The sequence below is a fragment of the Pelodiscus sinensis genome, chromosome 28 (assembly GCF_052426305.1).
Source record: "Pelodiscus sinensis isolate ZL-2025 chromosome 28, ASM5242630v1, whole genome shotgun sequence".
Classification (NCBI taxonomy): domain Eukaryota; kingdom Metazoa; phylum Chordata; order Testudines; family Trionychidae; genus Pelodiscus; species Pelodiscus sinensis.
In genome coordinates, this window is record NC_143079.1 from 2,054,779 (window position 1) to 2,074,939 (window position 20,161).

Consider the following 20,161-nt stretch of genomic DNA (forward strand, 5'->3'; position numbering starts at 1 on the left):
TCTCATAGTCTGAAACTCTATGTACAGAAAAGACATAAAAAACAACCCATAGTCTGGCAGCACCTTAAAGACTAACGACCATGCCAATGGGATCATGAGCTTTCGTGGGCAGCTGCTACCAGACTATGGGTTGTTTTTTACGTTTTTCCTGTTACGGACTAACTCGGCTGCCCCTCTGGATCTCTAGGTACGGCCACTGAAACAGATTGAGTTCTCTCAATCCCCTCCTCACCTCTCCAGTCACTCCTGTCTTCCCCTCCCGCCTGCCTGGCCTGGCCTGGCCTGGCCTTCCCCGGGGCTCAGACACGCACAGGGAAGGACAGACAGTTCGGTTCCCACCCTGAGCGTGCCTGTGTGTGTGCGCTCACTGCCACCAGTGCTCAGCAAACCACGTGCGTCACCAGGGGAGAGCGGCACAGACAGCCCCCGGCGGGGAAATGCCAGGGGAGGAAGTGGGGGGTGAACGCCTCGTCGCTCAGAGCTGCTGCAGAGTTTTACCTCATTTCCAAGACTTCTTGTCGGCTCCCTTCATACTTTTTCTTCCATTCGTTGGCTTCGATCTCCTTAGTGATGATCTACAGCGCAGTGGGAACAAACACAACCTCTGACTCCCGCCTCCGGACACACGGACTGGCTCCCGGGATGTGGGGCTAGTCTGAGGCTGAGCGCGTGTTGTGTGAATTGGCTCGGGCCTACAATACAGTCAGAGGCATTCAGTCCAACCACTCCCCATGCAAAACCCTAATGGTCTGATATCTGGGCCAAAAGAAATCTGAGGAGGTTCCACAAGGACAAGTGCAGAGTCCTGCCCTTGGGACGGAAGAATCCCAAGCATTGGTACAGGCTGGGGACCGACCGGCTAAGTAGTAGTTCTGTAGAAAAGGCCCTGGGGGTTACAGTGGATGAGAAGCTGGATATGAGTCAACAGGGCGCCCTTGTAGCCAAGAAGGCTACTGGCATATTGGGGTGCACTAGGAGGAGCATTGCCAGCAGATCCAGAGAAGTGATTATTCCCCTTTATTCGGCTCATGTGAGACCACATCTGGAGTATTGTGTCCAGTTCTGGCTGCCGCTGCCCACCCCACTACAGAAAGGATGTAGATGCATTGAGACGGCAACCAAAATGATTAAGGGCTGGAGCACATGACCTACGAGGCGAGGCTGAGGGATTTGGGCGTATCTAGTCTGCAGGAGAGAAGAGCGAGAGGGGATTTGATAGCAGCCTTCAATTCCAAGTTCCAAGAAGGCTGGAGAGAGGCTGTTCTCAGTGGTGGCAGAACGAGGTGCAACGGTCTCAAGTTGCAGTGGGGGGAGCTCTAAATTGGATATTAGGAAAAACTCTTTCCCTAGGAGGGTGGGGAAGCCCTGGGCTGGGTTCCTAGGAGGGGGTGGAATCTCCATCCCTAGAGGTGTTTCAGTCCCGGCTTGACCGAGCCCTGGCCGGGTGATTGAGTCGGGTTGGTCCTGCTTTGGGCAGGGGGCTGGGCTTGATGCCTCCTGAGGTCTCTGCTGCCCTGGGGTTCTAGGATATTAACTGGGGATGGCTCTTTAGGAGATTACCAGCAACCGGCCTAGATTTAATCTGCATCCCAGTGCTGGCTGGACAGGCTCAGCGCCAATTGCAGACGTGCACGAAGCGTTTCCACTGCACACGGGCCTGTCACTGGACGCAGACGCGGCGAGCGGGGCCCTGGCTGCCCCAGAGCCCCTCGCCGCACGACACAGCGGGGGGGGGGCGGTTACAGTAAACATCTGTGCAGCTCTTAGTTACGCTCCCAGCCAGAAAACTCCCCCGCTCGCTTCTGCCACGAGACGATGGACTTGTGAGCCAGGGGCGGGGGCTCTATCGCCCGGCAGGCACCTTCCGCAGGCCAGGAGAGCGGCTGGGCCGATAGCAGGGGCACCCAAGAGGAACCAAACCACAAGGAATTACAGGCCACGCGCACGTGGTGCTGGATGACACAAAATCCAGCCGGGATGCCTTTCAGGAGGCGCAGAACTCCGGGCCGCATGCAGGGTAAGGGGGTGAAACTGGGACGGCCTGTGCTACGAAGAAGGTCAGACTAGACCCCCCTCCCCTCCTAGCCCTGAACTCTACGACTCGCCCAGCCCCTGCTCCGCCCCTGCCTCTCTGGGAGCCTAGCTCCCATGTCCCGGCTACGCCTGTGACTGCCGGGGTTGTTATTGGGAGAGGATATCCTGCGGGCCCCGTGGTTCACACACAGGCTGAGCTCAATCTCTGCTCAGCGTGGTCGCGCTTTGCTGCCCAGAGCCGGCGCCCCCGCGCCGCCGTTACCTCTTCTCGGATTAAAGCGAGCACGGCGGCTTTGTCGGATTCGCTCAGGCAGATGCTTTCCAGGGGGCTTTCGCTGCCGCTCCCCCCCGTCACCGCAGCCCCGTCCTTGGCGCCCCATCCAGAATGGCCCTGCAGGGACGAGAATTTCTGCTCAGCCAGATGTTCCACGTCTCCAAATTCATCCTCCGGGCGGGCACCCGCCCTCCTGAACTTGTGCACTGGCGAGTGGGGGAAGGAAACGGGGCAGCGGCTGGCGGGGGTACGGACCTGGTCACTCCTGCCACGCCCAGAATCCGCCAGGCCCCGCTGTCTATGGGGGATCCCCCCTCGGCTGGGCCTGGATGTGGCACTTGCCCCGGTCACTCGAAAGGGCAGCTCGCAGACTTGCACAAGGGCACTCGCTCCCTCCGCACGGGGGGTGTCCTCACCTGGACGCCTGCTCTAAGAGGAGCCGGCTGCGCGCGCCGCGACGGGAAGGCAGGCCCCGAGAGCGTCTCCTGCTAACACACACGCCGTGGGAGCCAGCCCCCACGCTCCCTGTGCCGCATGCCCCGGAAACCGCTCCCAGCACCGCGAGCTTTGCCACATGTTGCTAATTGCAGCCGCCTCCGTCTGCTCCCATTCCACGGGGGAGTCGCTACAGCTGGCAGCCGCTGTATCGCTGTTTGCCCAGCCGGGGGCATCCCAGGGGCTCTGGGGTCAGGCGGCCCTAGAGCGCAGAGGGGCACCGACTTCCTGTTTCTGCAGAGCTGGCAACCGGCTGCCCCCTCTGCGCAGACAGGCGCCAATCGCTGCCTCCCGGCTTGGGCACAGGTGGCCTCCCCCTTCCCTCTGCATTTGCATGTGCTGCAGCAGCCGGACAATGGGTATTTCATATGCTCCCTCCGAACCGGCGCTCGCTGGGCAGAGCCATTGCCGCCAGCCCCCCTGGAACCGCCCATGACTTGTCTGGCCGAGCTGAGGTCTCAGTACCCAACCCCCCGAGCCCCGCAGGCAAACCGCCCAGAACAGCTAACCGGTGACCCGGCCACGGGGGCTGCTCCTGCCCTGGCCCAGGCAGTGGGGGCTGCTCCAGAACCACCGCTCAGTGTGGCCACGGTCCTGCAGCTGGGCTGCCGTGGGGTGGGGGGGACGCTCTGGTTAACCAGCTAGCCAGTGAAGTGTATGCTTACCAGTCAGCCGGTTAACCTTCCACACGCCTACCCCGGAACGTGACTGTTACAAGTAAGGCACAGCGCAGAACCGAGCCCCCCCCCCCCCGCTAATGCCCTTGGCAGGCTTAAATCCGCCCCAGGGACGCTGAGCTGGCTGCTGGGGTTAATCCCATTGTCATCTGCCGGCCACTTTCCTCTCCTGAGCTGACCTGGCCCCGCACGTCCCCTGGCCCTCGGCTCTGCCGCGGCAGGGAGGGGATTTTATCGACGCCGCTGCTGGGCTCTCAGCAGGGCCTAGAGTTGCCAGATACTTTCACCAAAAATACCAAACCTGGCAGGAAAAAAACCCCCACGAGACCGTTTTGGAGCCAATACCGGACACCTGGCAACCCTCGCAGGGCCAGGGTGCACGAGGCTGCGAGCAGGATGCAGAGCGACTGATGGGAGCGTGGGGAGCTCCCCAGGGTGGCCCCCGTCCCGTCCCGTCCGTCGGGAGGCAGCAATGGAGCTGGCTTCCACGAGCCGAGGCCGGCAGCTTCCCACCAGCCTCTTGGCACAGGACTAAGAGGGGGCCGCACTGCTCGTCGAACCATGCCTGCGATACACAAGGCCACGTGCCACGCCCCCGCGCACGGCAAGGGGAGGGCAGCCGGCCACGTGCATTCGCTCGCAGGCAAATGCAGCTGGTCCATGGATGTCACCGGACCAGAGAGTCCAACTGAGCGAGGTGCACCCTGTACCTCAATCTGCCGGCAGCTCTGCCTCGCCCTGCTCAAGTCAAGGAATGTGAGGAAGGGCTGAAGAATCAGGCCCATAGTGAATCATCGTGTTTCACGGGGAGGTCACCGGCACGGGGGAAGCCCCAGGAGATCACAGGAGAGGTGACGCTGCACTTACCAGGGTGCTGCTGGGCCCGTCCTTCTTCTGCTTGGACGTCTCTTTGTCGAACCCTAAAACAAGGAGCAAGGTGTTACAGCTGCCTGGAAAGCAGGACCAAGACCTGCTGGGACAGAGGCGCCTAAGGCCCTGTCCCCCAGCTCCCTGCCCACCGCCTCCCAGGCTCTGCGGGGCTCCTGTCCTGACATGGAAGGGCAGTTTAATTCCCTGCAAGCCGTGCCCAGGAGAGAGTCGGACGCTGCCTGGCCGATAGGGCGGCTGTGGGCACTCTGCTTATCGACGGATGGAACAGCTATGCACGGACAACGCGATGAGTCAATTACCCGACACTGAACATCCTTCGTGCCGACTCGTGGGCGAGAGACCCGCTCACGCCCCTCCCTCCCCCCCAAGCCTCTCTCCCTCATTTCAGGCAAACAGCCCCCGAGTGCAGATATCTGTGCTGGGGCGCTGCAGGAGACCGCTTGGAAAGGCGCTTCCCAGAGTTAGGTCCTGCGGTAACCATGGAGACGACAGGGCCGCAGCCTGTGTGTGCGGGAGAGGACGATGGGGGGTTGTGTGAGAACGCTCGACTGTCGAAAACAGGCGTTTGGCCCAGACAGGAGCAGGGCTCGATGGAACGCGTGTGGGTTTTGCAAAATGCAATTCCAACTCCCCTGGTTTGCCCGGCAGGTCAGACGTCTCCCGTGGCCTCGGCTTCAGGAGGAGCGAGGACAATGACGCGTCGGTTTAAAAACAAACCAAGGGCTGGCTGGGTGAAGGCCCTGCGCTCTTGGTTACCAAGAACCAAAGAGGAGGGTCCCTGCCTAACCCAGCACTTGGCAAGGGTCACGCTGTAAATGGCCCTCTTCCGGCCAGCCCACCCTCGGCATCTCTGTGCAGGGCTCTGCTCTTCCTCAGCTTCCGGCTCCCCACAGGGCACCCCAGAGCGAGACGGGCCGCAGAGCGACGGGCTTGCTGATTCAGCGGTACCCACCCTGCAGGGCTGGCCCCCACCCGCCACGGTGACAAGGCATTTTCACGTGCCCCCACCTGCATCGTGCAGCTCGGGAGGGTAGGGAGACCACGGGCCATTCTGCAAAGAAAGGGAGCGGCCGGGAGCCAGGGCCGGCTGTGACCGAATCCTGACTCTGTGCACACTCAGGGGCTCCCTTTGGCTTCCACTGCCCCCACTTGGTCCCTAGACGAGACAGGGAGGTGCCCACCCCGCCTCCACCCCCAGCCGCTCCTCCCCTGAGGCTGCCACGTGGAGGCACCGCCACACACCAAGAGGACGAAGGGCAATTTCAGCCCTCGGAGCAGTTTGGGCCGGAGCCTTTCCAGAACCGTGCATACAGGCCCCCCCCCTCTGGCCGGAGTTCCACTAGAACCGTGCCCACGGGACAGCCCTGAATTCATTCCAAACTAGGGCAGATGCTTTGAAAACCCCCTTCTTGCGTCAGAAGTGCCAGTGACCGAGAAGCCACCGCAACCCGTGGTAAAACGATTCCCTTGGTTTAACTGCTGGCGTTGCGTTCCACCTCAGAGGGGTCTGCATGCCAGGGATGGCTGAAATGACTCGCCCGGAGTCTCTGTGAGGTGGGGTCCTTGACACTGTGGGTGGTGACAAGGAGCAGCTGTTCCCTCCGCTCTGAACCACACAAATATAAAACTCACACCACCCGGGCCTGATGACCTATCAGCAGAATGTCCATGTGCCCCTTTTCAGCCCCACCGGCACCCGGGGAGGGGAGAGAAAAGGCTGTCTCCCCCAGAAACTGACATCTGTGGCGACTCCCCAGCCCTACGCGACGCCAGCATACAACGTATGAACCCGCCGTTCCTGCGCTGCTCCGCGGTGCTTGGGAAAAGCAAAGGTATCGTCTGAATACACTGACACGGGAAAGCAGGAAGCGAAACGCTTCACTCTCCCCTGCAACAGGGTCCGGCTCAGTTGCTCCGCTTGGTCTGGTTCTGTTTTCTAGGCTTTCAGGAGGCCGGACCCCGCCCTGCGCGGCCCATCTCTTACCTCCACGGAAAGCGAGTGCAGAATGCGGCGAAACGGGAGGGGTGGCACAGGCACAAGCTTAGCCCGGCAGCATGGCTAGCCACGGCGCAGGGGCAGGCAACGTGCTCAGTCAGTCCTTCCAGTTTTTGAAAAATGACCCCACACCTCAAAATTCTTGCTCCAGACACTTGTGTCCGAGCGCGGGCCCACCGCCAAGCCCTGCCAACGGGGGCCTGGGAGTCTAAACAGTGCTTCTCCAAGAACAAGTGTGTGCAACAGAAGCTTGGCTCCTTTTCTTCCCGGGGATGCCCAGCATCGCATGTCTCGGTTAGCCCTGGACAGCGAGGCCCGGAGTGGAGAGAAGTCAAGTTCTCCCCTCCGGGCCCTCAGAGACTCTGCAGCCATTTTGCACGGCGCGGGAGAAAGGGCGAATGTGCACGACACAGAACTGGCCAGGAGGTGGCTGCAGAGGTTGTGTGTGGCAGGCCCGGCCACTCTGCCGTCGATTGAACACCCCCACTGCTGGCTTCTGACGATTTCACAACGGGCTGGCTGGAGCTGCCAGTCCAACAGACGACAAAAGGCGCCGCGGCTGTTTCTACAGAGCTTGCTTAGCAAACCCAAGCGTCCTGCTATGCGCGTATCCAGAACAGCCTTCCTTTCGATATACCGAGCGAGGGAACACAATCCCGTAGACAGTCCTGGGACTAGGACTGAGGCCGGGGTGGGCGATAAGACGGCGGCGGTTCACCAGAGTTAGCATGCGGGAGGCCGCCGCTGCATTATTTTATCTGCGCCGCTGCACGTGCGGGCGACTGCAGGTCCCATTGGCTGTGCATTGTTCCCAGCCAATGGGAGCTGCAGGAAGTGACACGGACCAGGACACCGCTTCCCGCAGCTCCCATTGGCCGGGAACAGCGATCTGTGGCCAACGGGAGCTGCGAGCACATGTAACCGTGGAGACGCAGGTAAATACAGCGGCGGGGCGGCGCACCGGGGCCGAACCGCGTCCAGCCTACAGGTGGGTGACTACCCACTGCTGAGCTAGGCACATCCAAGTTCTAGTCTAACTTGAATTGATGGGTGACCTAGGTCCTTCACCAGGCTATGTCGGTTAGTACCTTAGGGTATGTCTACACTAGTTCGAACGAGGGTGGCAGTGCAGACATACCCATAGGGATTAGCTACCTCACCGGGCCCGGCGAGGACTCGTTAACATTTGAACAGAAGCGTTCTGTGAATTGTTTCACACTTCTAATTACAGTAAGTGCATACCAGTCCCTGTGCCACCAGCCCTCCCCCGCCCCCCACCTTTCACTGGGCAGGCGCCAGAAAGCACCAGAGCCTCCCCACCCCCAGCCTGTGATTTTTGACTCCCGTTTGATCGCTCTGAGGGAGCACACACTGGCTGGCAGCTCGATAAAAGGCGGGTGCCACATCACCTCGCGGGAGTCACGTGACTGACCAGACTCGTGGCTCAGACAGGGAATTTGCAGAAGCAGCACGGCAGGAGGAGAGCCAGCGCGGGGCAGGAGGGGGCCATGTGGGAGCCTAGATTTGCTCTGCACAGTCATTGTCCAAGCCACTGCCAGCCAGTGGCGATGCAGACGGACTTTCTAATGCAACACAGTCAGCGTCTGCGCTGTGCTCAATGAAAACGGGCCTATGGAAAGCCAGCCCACAGTCACTGGCAGACTGCTCGCCATGTAAATAGCACAGAGAGCAGTGCGAGGCTTTAACTAGCATACAATAGCTTCCTGCCCAATTAATGCAAATGAGATGCAGGACGCCTGGCTCCAAAGGCTCTGTGCAGCTAGAGGTGATGTTAGAGGTCACTGGGATTTCTGAGCGCACATGGGGAGAGAGAGGGGGGGAGGGAGGAGGGCGAGAGAGAGATGCTTCCATACCTGCTTCCGTGGATGAAAATGCATGGTTTATGGCAGACACGGGAACACTGCCACATTCAAAGTACTCCAGGTCGTCTTCTGTCTCACCTTTCACCTCTGGCCCGGGGGGTTTCTGACTGGACGACGTAGACGCCAGTTTCTCTTCGTCGGTAGCGTGGCCATCGCAGCTGGCGACGTCTGGGATGTTTGAGATCAATGCTCCTTCGTCCTGTGGGGATCAAGTTAGCGGGTTACCCGGAGCCGAATGGGTAAGCCGCTTCTCTCGGCATCTCATGACGCTTTCGGAAAAGCAAAACCCGGGGCGGAAAAGAATGAGGCAATTTACTTAGTAGACTCAATCCATTCAACGGTGTGATCACAAAACTTGGCCCCTCACCGCCCACGTTCCCTGTAAGCTGGGTGCTTGTGCAGCCACACGGGAGACATTCCAATACTGCCCAGTTGATTAGCAGAGCACCAACAATTATGTTTTCTGTTTCGATTGGTGCACATTCGCACATGCTTTGGTGCACACAATTTTATTCCGCACACCCACGGAAAAGATTAAAGGGAACACTGCTCACCGCTGCCCCAGAAACGGAGAGGGGATACTTTTAAGGCACTGCCCCGGTTCCCTTCCAGGCAGGACAGAGAAAATGTAGAGACCACGGCTTCATTTACTGGCCGAAAAACCTAGCAGGGAAGGATTGCCCGAAGCGACACAGAAAACATCTCCATCGTGGACTCTTGCAGGCCCACCTCGCGTTGGTCACCCACTGCCAGGGGGATGCTGAGGGGCATTTTGGCAGAGAAGGGGGCTGGAGGGCAAACTGGGGTTTTCAGGGAAGTCTGCTGGCTGGTGCTAGGTTAACATCAGGGTCAAGCTAAAACTCTCCAAGCGCCTCCCCTAACTATGCCCCCTCCCTGCCTCGGGCCACGCTGCAAACCTCCTGCCTCAGCACGCCCCTGTCCCACACACGAGCCGCTGTGGCAGGCCCCAGCTTCCACGTACCTGAGAGCCAGCATCCAGGGCCAGGGCCGTTATCTCATATTTCTTCGCCTTGCAGCCACTCCTGCAACGAGAGAAAGCGATTCAGAGCCAGCGCGGCTGTTCTCACGGCCGGGGGGAGGGAGGGGGGGGGACGTGCACGGGGACGGCGGAAGCAAACGGGGGCAGCATTCCACTGTGCTGATGGGGCAGGTCCAAGCACTCTACAGCAAAGCAAGCTCTTAAAAAAACAACGGACCCCAAAGCACCAAGCCTTGTTTTCTTCACAACGTTTATTCCTCTGCAAAGGCACCGCCCGGGGGAGGGTCTCCAGGCCGCTCCCACCAGCCGAGGGAGAGGGTTCCAGCCAGCAGGGAGCTCGCCGAGAGAGGTTTCTGTCCCCCATCTCCCAAGCTGCGTCTGGGGACGTTACCCGGGGTTCTCACGGGCCCGGTGGCCTCTCGGCGGGAGCGGTGCCAGCGGAGACCCTCCGTAAGCACAGGGCTGCCCGTCTGCCTTGCGGCTGCGCAGAGCACTCTGCCTCTCCTAGGCACGGCAGATCTGCACAGCCAAGCCCAGGCTTTCTGGGGTCGTCTGCTCCTCTCCCTCCCCGGGGGGTAGGACGCGCCGCTGGGTGTGAGGGGCAGAATCAGTCCTCTGTATCCGAATTATCCACCCAGGGCCAGGGCAAACCGCGTCTCGGAGAGGGAGGAGGCGGGTGAGGAGCGTTTGCAGCCTGCCCTAGAGCAGGCTAAGGCCGGGGTTACGCTGAGCCCTTCTTCCGGCTCGTTCCAGGCCCGGCTTCCCTCGCACGAGGATGCTTCACCGCCTGCTCTCGGGCATCTCCTCTTGGGTCTGCAAGCAGCACTGTCCATGGTACGCCCTGGAGACGCGGAGACAGGCGTGTCTGGCTCCTAACACGGCCTGGAATGAACGCTGCAAGTCGACCAGCAGCCGGGAGCGAGATGGTCGCCTGGGGGCACTCGCAGCAGCCAGCCCACGGAGCCGCATGCTGCTTCGTCTGGTCGTAGCCACACTCAGCCACGTGGTGCCGCTTGCTGCAGGCCCTGTGACGAGCTCTGCTCTGTGCTCCCTGGACCCCGTGCAGATTCATCTCGACCCAGGAGTTAAATCTGGCAGACCCCGGCACAGCCCACCAGGGTCAAGCAGCCAGGCCAAGAGGCATCGCCCTCGCTCCGGCATTTGGCAAGACGGACGGGCCGTGTCCATGGATCTGGAGCCTGCACCAACCCCTGCAACAAGGGAAACGAGCGAAACTTCCTCGTAGCACTAGGACACGGACACGTGCACTAGGACACGGACACGTGCACTAGGACACGGACACGTGCACTAGGACACGGACACGTGCATTCATCTCTCTCGCATAGCACAGGAAGTCACGTTTCAGCGTCCTGGCAGGGAATAAAACGTCCCCATCCCCTCGCGGCCTCAGGAAGCGATCTACTGTTCCAGCCACTGGGTTCTGGTTCCCCAGACGACGCACACTTGCTGAGCCTAGGACAGATCCTGCGAGGGCCCGTTACAAACACGTGGTGGACGGCCCGTTGGTTCCAATAGCGAAGTATGAAAAGATTTGCAGGCGGCCCTAATAATCATCCCAGTCCACTCTCCGATCGCCCTGCTCTTTTTTCAGGCCTCTGCCCATTTTCCATCCTGCGACTCTCCACGTGCAGGGGTCACTAGCGCGCCAGTCTATGGTGTGTGCACGAGGGAACCCGGTTTGGAAGCTCATGTTCACCTGTGAGTTTGCCTCAATCCCCGCCCAACTTCGCCTTTCTCCAGGAGGTGCTCACGCAAGCAGCGGACGCTCCGGTCCACAGGAGCAGGGCCCCTCGTGCTTGGGGCAGGGAGGGGCTCTCAGGCCATCTGGCAGCCCTGGCTCGCTAGTCACAAGCTGGGAGTTTGTGTCTCTCTGCAAGACACGCTGGTGCTCATCCAGCATCCCTAGAAAGTGCCCTGTTCCGTGCCCGCCGCGGCTTTCAGTCAGCGAGCCCGGAGGTACCAGAGCCCACAGGACATGGGACAACACACCCCAGGACCCGCTGGCCAGGGAATACCCTCTCCCAGAGGAGGGGGACAGGGCACTGGACTCGCACTAAAGCAAAGGGCGTGTCCGGCTCAGGAAAACACCTGTTGGACAGATTCCTGCAGTAGGACGATCCCCAAACCAGCGGCCAGTACCGCAGACAGACGGGCCAGCTTTCAGGAGGAAGGCCAAAGCCAGCGCTCCCTGTCCCATGCAGAACATCCTGAATGGAGCCGTCTGCACTGGCACGCCCGGCCCAGCCCCACGCAGACACTAGTCTATTCCAGCTAGTTCTGAATTTCTCTCGCTGTTAGCGCAACCGACCGACTCCTCTCCCCTCAGCTGCTGTCCGGGGGGGGCGACGGCCACGTGACGCTAGTTGGCAGGAAAACGGGGCTATTCGGCCTGGGGGAGCATGAGGGCCCAGAAATCTGGTGTCACCTCATCGCTGCTGGCTCCGGAAAAGTGTGTGGAAAAGCGCAGCCCCGCCACCGACACCACGCACGGGAAACAGGTTCCGACAAGCACACGGGCTAGTTCCCTGGGCTGTGTCCGCCGGCTGCCCACGCCGAATGCGGCAGCATACACAGCAGGGTGACCCTCTCCCGGCCGGCAGACCGGTGCCAAACCAGAGAATTCGCCAGCCCACGGAAGGTCGATATTGTCTAGCTGTGTTACCAGGACACGTTCTGGTAGAGTGTGAACAGGCTGCCTGATGGGCTAATTAACCCTAAGATACCGAGACAGGGCACCGGCCTGGCAGGCGGGAAACCTCGGCCGTCTCCCACCACCCACCTGCTGCAGGACCTTCAGGGACTCTGTTCTCTGCTTCTCCCCTTACCCTTCATCTGTCCCCTCCACTGAGCGTCTCTGGCAACCTGCCCGTGCAGCAGACAGCGGAACAGAGCCCTACGCGCCGCGCTGCTGCAGAACAAATCACTGCCATTCAGCTCTGCCCCCAGCGGGCTGTTAACCCCCCGACTGCCACTCCCTGGGCAGGCATCGCGAGCCAGCAATGCTGCTAGTGCGTCCGCTGGGCCAGGCGGCTGCTCTTCGCAACAGAAACGCCTTTATTTTATGGGGCGGGTCTGCACGGAACCAGATAAACTGCACCCCCCCGCCCTGCCCCAAGCCCAAAGGCATCACCAGGGAAAGCTCTGGGACAGACAGTTAGATTTTGAGTCCCCGGGCTCGTCGGAAATCATGCTGGGAGCTGCCGGCCCCTGCAGCCGTTCCCAGCTGGCCCCTGAGCCATTCCTAGCCGGACCCTAGAGCCATTCCCAGCTGGCCCCTGAGCCATTCCCAGCTGGCCCCTGAGCCATTCCTAGCCGGACCCTAGAGCCATTCCCAGCTGGCCCCTGAGCCATTCCCAGCTGGCCCCTGAGCCATTCCTAGCCGGACCCTAGAGCCATTCCTAGCCGGACCCTAGAGCCATTCCCAGCTGGCCCCTGAGCCATTCCCAGCTGGCCCCTGAGCCATTCCTAGCCGGACCCTAGAGCCATTCCCAGCTGGCCCCTAGAGCCATTCCCAGCTGGCCCCTGAGCCATTCCTAGCCGGACCCTAGAGCCATTCCCAGCTGGCCCCTGAGCCATTCCCAGCTGGCCCCTGAGCCATTCCTAGCCGGACCCTAGAGCCATTCCCAGCTGGCCCCTGAGCCATTCCCAGCCGGACCCTAGAGCCATTCCCAGCTGGCCCCTGAGCCATTCCTAGCCGGACCCTAGAGCCATTCCCAGCTGGCCCCTAGAGCCATTCCCAGCCGGACCCTAGAGCCATTCCTAGCCAGACCCTAGAGCCATTCCCAGCCGGCCCCTAGAGCCATTCCCAGCCGGCCCCTAGAGCCATTCCCAGCCGGACCCTAGAGCCATTCCCAGCTGGACCCTAGAGCCATTCCCAGCTGGACCCTAGAGCCATTCCCAGCTGGCCCCTGAGCCATTCCTAGCCGGACCCTAGAGCCATTCCCAGCTGTCCCCTGAGCCATTCCCAGCTGGCCCCTGAGCCATTCCCACCAGCCCCTGGGGCCATTCCCAGCTGGTCCCTAGATCCATTCCCTGCCTCCCACGCTTCTTGACAAGGGCTAGTTCCATGGGGAGACAACCCCAAGGGGAAAGAGCCACCTGCAGGACAAACAACGACCTTTGCCTCTGCAAAGCAGGCATCCCAGAGATGGCCCCCCACCCTGTGGTTCCCAATCACGGGGTCACATATCCTGGGGAAACAACCACTCGGCTAGTGACGTGCCTCGTTTTATAACAGGCTACCCCCAGAGCACTAGCAGAGGCAGCAGAAACTAACATGCCACCCACAGACTCGTCCCTACTGTGCAGATGCTGAGACCCAAGTACAATACTTCTGTTCCCGTCGATCTATTTTAGAACCCTGTGGCACAAAACAAGCAGTGATCGTGCGCAGGGACACCTGGGTGCTTTTATGTCCAATTTTGGTTTTAAGTGAGCTGAACCTTGGAGGGACACAAAGCCAGCCTCCCGCAAGGGGGACAGCTATCTGGAGAGGCTGACCGCTACTGGCCTCCCCAACATGCCGATTTCACACACTGTTATGCCATCAAAACGCACACACTTTGGGAGCAAGCACAGACACAGACCTATCGTAAGCTGCCAGCTCCCTCCCTCGGGCCTTTGCAAGGCTAAGCTGTCTATGGCATAAGGCCTGAGAGAGGTGGAGAAGACAAGTCAGGCAGCAGAACTCAAGAGGAAGGAAGGAGCCCGCATGCCATGGAGAGGGGGGTGGCGAATGCTCAAACACTGGAAATAAAACAGAAGCGAGTACTTACAACAGAAAACAGAGAAATGTCACTTGTTCAGTAGTCCTGATGCATCAAATAATAGACAGGAAAGAGAGACAGACAGATGGGAAGAAAAAAAAGCGCGTGAAAAGACTTGGATATTATCTCTCATTTGAATAAATGTAACGAGCTGCACAGTTCTCGTTCTTGGGGCAGACATGCAGAGAGGAGACAGAAAAAATTCAGTGTTGATTAGTATTGGGGAAGAAGGGAACGTTCAGGCAAAAATCCAAACCCCAGGGACCCAGGCACCCGGCTAGTCTGCTCCTAAAGAAAGAAGAGATGGAACCGGGAACTTTAAGTGCTATTCCACCGCCTGCTAACCCTTCGCCACTGCAGAATCAAACCTTGAGGAGCTCTGGGATTGAACTGATTCCCTGCAAGATATTTCTGAAAGATGTGCTGCGTTTTTTCCATGATCTCACAGTTAAAACCCATTCTCCAGGATTTCCCCCTAATTAAATTTCACCTGGACAATCTGTCAGCGGGACGGAAGCGTGTTTCACTTTTAGTGTCAATTTCAAGCACAAACAGCAGCTTCCCAAACTTCCCCACTTAACTTATTTCCTGCTTCTCCTTTTGCTGCTGATTGTGCCTGCCCCTGTGGCCATGTGACCGACCGTTAATAATGACAAGAGAAAGGCCCCAGTGTTCAGTGGGAAATGACTCTCTTGTACAGTAATGCTTTCTGCCTTCCTGCCGGTTCACAAACCACATCCTGGTTTGATTCAACCCTATTTGGAATTTGTATCTTGCAGCTTCAAACTGTGAGACTCAAGTCACCTGGAGACATGAAGAAGGCTCACACCTGCTTGGAGGAAACCTGAGCTACAACGGGTGGCAGGGTTCGAGTGACGTGCACTCCCCGAGAGCGGATACAATTCAGCCTGCATTCCCAGTTGGCGCTGTGAAATCTCAGTAGTCCCGTGACCACAGCCTGCTGGCAGAACTCAATCTGGATACAGAGACGCCCACCCGCACGTGTACCGAAATAGCTCTGCGCGGGCTCCAGACAGAACAACAGACAGAACAGGTGGCCTGACTGTTTAACCCACTTCTCTTCTCTAGCTAGGAAAGAGGCCATTCCGAGACGACCTGCAAAACGTGTCAGCCCCACGAGGAGACAGGCATCCATCCGTATAACCGGAAGAGCCGCAGCGATGGCCAGAAAGCCCCCTTCTGCCCAGCTCGCATGTTCACGATTTGTTTGGAATCAACCCTTCAATGGTAGGGGATTTAAAACTTCAGCCACTGCTCTCTCTCACCTACTGTGCTTCCAACCAGGTCGCGCTAAGGCCCTGTCCTCACTTACCCCAAGATCGATGTTCTAGAGATCGATCTTCCGAGGTTTGATTTAGCAGGTCTACTAAAGACCCGCTAAATTGATCACAGATGGCGCCCCTGTCGACTCAGGTACTCCACAAGGCTGCAGGGAGAAAGGGACATCGACGGGAGAATTTCTCCCATCAGCACCCCGCGATGGCTATTGTCATAGCTGGAATTGCATCTCTTAGGTTGACTTTCTCCCCCAGCACAGACCTGGCCTCAGAGTTGTTACTCGCTCATCTCAGAGACACTAGGCTACTTGGCCCTTGCGACTAACACACGCGTGGCTGAGTGCACTTGGCTCTCTCTTCCCACGGGTTCATGAAGAACCGCTGGAGGAGGGGAAAAGACACCGACACCACAAGCACCGTGTGCCAAGGCAACCGGCAGGAACCAAATGCAGCGGCGCTGCAGAATCTGGCTGCCTGCCTCGGCTGTCGGTCGTTCGGCTCGTTCTGCCACTTGGAGGAGAGCGACGGGGCAGGAGGACGCCAAGGCACGTGGGAAACGAAGACGCGGTGCTGCCACCCCGCAAAGCAGCCCTCTGGCCGCCGGAGCCCACGAGAGCACAAAGCAGCAAACGCTGCAGGCGGCAGCACTCACGTTATCAAGCGCGACTTGGCCTTCTTCGGAGAGGCTTTGCCTGTCGCCAGCTCCGCGCCCTGCACCTCCACAGTCTGGGGCTCCAGGATTTCATTGAGACAGCTGCCCACCGCGGGACAGGAGTCAGCGGCCACGCCGGCTAAGCTCCTGCTGGGTGTAAAAGGATCCACTGAGTCAAAGTCGTTGGGGTCAAAACGATAGGAAGCCTTTGGGAGGGGCGGGGAGTTCCGCAGGCTGCCGCCAAAAGGGTTGAAGTTGGGATCGTCCCACTGGCTGGGGTCCGCCGTGTACGAGGCTTTGGGGAGAGGCGCCTCCCCTGGAGCCTTTTCCAGACCTTCAGCACTCGCGGGCTTCTTGGCTGCGTCTCTTTGTCGTTTGGGAGTCAGTTTGCTGGCAGGCTTCCTGCCGCTTTTCCTCGGCAGGGCTTTCCTGACCTCTCCGCCCTCCGCCCCGTCTGTGAAATCAAACTCCAGCTGCAGAGCCTGGCCCCTGGACTCCTCGGCCAACTCCACCCCGGAGTCGCTGGCGTCGCAGTTGGAAGCCATGAAGCTCTGCTGAGCGGCAGGGGGGGAGTTGGGTATTTGGGAGCCTCCCATCACAAAGGGGTTTATCTCCTCATCGTACTCAGCTGGACTGAAGTGGTGAGATGCTTTGGGGGCAGGGCTGCCCTCTGCCGCTGCTTCCGTTTCTCCCGTCTCCCCAGCCGCTTTCTTCCGGAGGGAAGATGGTTTCACTTTCTGGAGCTTGCTCTTGCTCGGCACTGACTCCAGGGCAAGAGTTTCAGCCAACCCTTCGGGCATGACAACCACGCCTTCTCCAGACATCCCCCTCTCCTGGGGAGCTACGGGTCCATCGGGAGGCAGCGTCTGCTCCGGAGCCAACTCTACCGATGACAAAAGACGGGTCTCTGCAGGGAGTGCTGAAGAGCCGTCCAAAAGCGCCTCGGTTTCTGGTGCAAAGCGTGTCACTCTGTCGAGTCTGTGATCCGTTTCTGCTTTCGAATTTGTATCAGGCTCGAGGACGGTGAGCGGTGTTTGCACCTCATCCTCCGAGTGTTTCTGGCGCGCGTACGTCTCTGACACTTCAGCTACCAGCCGCTCCTCATCTTCGCAGAACTCTAAAACAGAGAAAAGTAGCCATTAAAACCCCTGCCTATTTGCACCTAGACATCAGCTGCACAGGTCGTGGATCGGCTTCCCTATCCTCTTCCTCTTCTCAAAGGGAACATCTAGACTATAGGCATTTGTCGACAGATACTGTCGGTCAACAAAGAGCGTCTAGACGACATCCAGTTCTGTCGACAAAGCAAGCCGCTTTGTCAACATGAGAGTGTAGACACAAAACTCTGTTGACAAAAGGCGTTATTCCTCATAGAATGAGGTTTACTGCCATCGACAAAACTGCTGAGTTCTGTTGACGTTATGTTTTGTCGACAAAAGGCCACTTTTGTATAGTTTTGTCGACAAAAGGCCACTTTTGTCGACAAAACCTATAGTCTAGACGCACCCTGGGTCTGTGAAGGGTGGAGCAGCTTTGAGTGTGTCTAGACTACAGGGTTTTGTCAACAAAACTATACCTGTGTCTACACTACCGCCAAGTTCTGTCGACATAATGTCAACAGAACGCGGCAGTTTTGTTGATGGCAGTAAACCTCATTCTATGAGGAATAACGCCTTTTGTCTACAGAGTTCTGTCGACAGAAGGCGTTATTGCATCTACACTGTCCTTTGCGACAACACTGTCATGTCGACAAAGTGGCTTGCTTTGTCGACAGAACTGGATGTAGTCTAGAGGCTCTTTGTCGACAGAAGCTGTGTCGACAGTATCTGTCGACAGAGCCTCTGTCGACAAAAGCCTGTAGTCTAGACATACCCACAGAGATCTATCTGTTTGTTTAGATGTATCATTTCTCTCCAGCTGCAGATACATGCTGCAGAATTTAACGTGCACGGTACCAAAGCTGACGGTCACCATATTGCCCACACACAGATCACAGTTACTCATCTACCAACAACCTAGAATGAGCTCCACTTTCAACCGTCCTCTCTCTGCGATCTACTACCGAACCACCCTAGAGCCCAAGAAGAAAGATGGGCATTGCAATTTGATTGGAAAGATAACAAATCCAGATTGCAGAGAACACAATCCCTAACTAAGACGGATCAGACAGTGTTTACTGAGACTCCCAAATATAAATCTAGGTTGCACCTGTGGAATAAAAACAACAGGACACTGCCCACTGAGATGGGAAATAAAAAAGCCAAATGCGTCTAACACAACCACAACTTGAGGAAACCTCCTAGAAGGTCTTTCGAAATAACTAGGGCTGCCGAAGTAAAACCATTGACACAGCCTGGGCTCATCGGTTAACGTGCACAGCTACATGCAGCCCCCCCGCGCTGCTCTCTCTGTATCAGAGGCAGCAGTGGAAGGCAGCAGGTGGGAGCCGCCTCCTCCCCGCACCGAGCTGCTGACATTTTCAGTGGTTAGGCAATTACATAATTAAACCATTTTAGCATCCCTAGAAATAACGGCAGCTCCTCGCTGGCGGAACGGTGCAGGCAACTCCCCTGCCCACTCTAGCACAAGTGCAAGGGGTTGAATCAGTCACCATCACTCCCAGGGACACCCGCACGGGGCCCACCTGTTCGAATAAGGCAGCAGGGGCCTCACTGAAACAGGGCTGGAGCGGGTGCACCGCTGGCGTCTAAAGGTTTCTTAAGGACTCGCGGGCGGCTCTGGCAATGGCTGCTGACACGCCAGCGTTTGCTCTCCCGAAACAGGCTGATTCATCCTGACAAGCGCAGCAGGGCGGGGACTCGGTGCCCCTTGCACAGGCGGATCCAAACCAGGAACCAAGCGGAACCGCCTCCCCCGTCCACACGCCAGCTTTTATGTGTGCCCACTGCCCGCTGAGGGATTCTCTTCGCCACCTTCATGGGAGGAGACCCCGCAAGTCAGGGGTTCTCTGGAGACAGCGTTTGCAAAACGAAACCAGCAGGTGCCTGAATCAGCGAAGGAGCCCCGTGACCAGGCAGTAGGTCTCCACGTTAGTGTTTTCAGTGTCTGCTCTATAACAGCCATGCCCCCGGGCCACTGGTTGTCTGTCTCCTACACAAAACGCCTGGCTCCTGCCATGGGATGTAGCGATGCGAGCCGCCACGGTGCAGCGAAAGCAGGCGCACACGTATGCTTGCAAGGGAAAAATACAGAGAGCAGGGTCTGTTGGGAGAACCGAGGGCGTATTCCAGAGCGACTGAATTAGCTCACAAACAACCCAGGGATATCGCTGAGTTTTTCTGGAGGACTCTCTCCCGGTCCCTGGAACGCTGCGTGACCGTCTCCTGGCAGCTAGACCCTGGTGCAGGAATCCCACCTGCGTCTGCACATCGCGCTCAACGCTGCCACCCGAGAGCCCCAATCACAGACCCTGGCCCACGGCTTAATCGCTGCCGGCCACGGCGAACGCGGCTCCCTCCTCCGCTCCTCTTCCCAAACCTCCACTTTCCTCCCGAGGAACCTCATCTGCTCGGACCTCTTGCAACCAGCTCTCAAGCGTCTGGGCCCCACGTGGCCCGGGAGACCTTTTGTAACCGCTGCCCACGCGCAGGGCTGCCAGATTCTGCTGGTTTCCGTGGCCATCGGTTTTCCCTACCAGTGTTACTAGAGCGACACGCACGCGAGGCCACGGCCCGTGAAGGGGGCAGCGCGCTGATCTCTCCCAACACGCCCTGGGGGAGCCGGGCGCTCCCCCTGCACTAAGGATGTAAAATGCCGTGAATTGCCCAACCGTTCCACATCGTTTCACTGATTAAAAGGGGACAAGCGGGGGTCCAGATCCGTCGCAAAGAGGTGCTGGGCTGCAGCAGCCCCTGTCCACAGCAGGCCCCGCCTGGGCCCACAGCTGGCAGCTGCTCCAGCCCCACCAGTTAACTGTAACCGGTAGGAGTGGGGCTTCCAGTTACCTGGTTAAACTTTCCCATCTCTACTCTGCGGCCAGTCCCGGTGCTGCCACGGCTCAGTCGGCAGCCCCTGCACGTTCCAGGGACGCCAGCGCTGGGAGCGACCCTGCCCTGGCCCGAGAGACCCGCGTGGGCACAACAATCTTGCGGCCCCCTGTGATGAACAGGGCCAGTCACGCGGCCTCTCGCTAGCCTGGGTGCCCTCTGGTCTC

The 20,161-nt window shown here is 58.8% G+C and overlaps 1 protein-coding gene across 6 annotated transcripts in view; it reads right to left on the reverse strand.

The window, feature by feature from the left end:
- The window catches only part of TACC1 (transforming acidic coiled-coil containing protein 1), a 60,316-nt gene that overhangs the window by 8,710 nt on the left and 31,445 nt on the right, over positions 1 to 20,161 (reverse strand). For 4 of the 6 annotated variants that reach the window (XM_089773833.1, XM_089773832.1, XM_075910987.2 and 1 more), the window contains exons 3-9: positions 15,988 to 17,104; positions 14,047 to 14,082; positions 9,233 to 9,293; positions 8,242 to 8,449; positions 4,348 to 4,400; positions 2,297 to 2,425; positions 499 to 575 (exon numbers count right to left, since the gene is read on the reverse strand). In XM_089773833.1, the coding sequence (XP_089629959.1) occupies positions 499 to 575; positions 2,297 to 2,425; positions 4,348 to 4,400; positions 8,242 to 8,449; positions 9,233 to 9,293; positions 14,047 to 14,082; positions 15,988 to 16,811 (1,388 nt within the window). In that variant the 5' untranslated portion in view covers positions 16,812 to 17,104. The remainder of the gene's footprint in view (positions 1 to 498; positions 576 to 2,296; positions 2,426 to 4,347; positions 4,401 to 8,241; positions 8,450 to 9,232; positions 9,294 to 14,046; positions 14,083 to 15,987; positions 17,105 to 20,161) is intronic. The other 2 variants (XM_075910986.2, XM_075910990.2) reach the window with 2 other exon arrangements.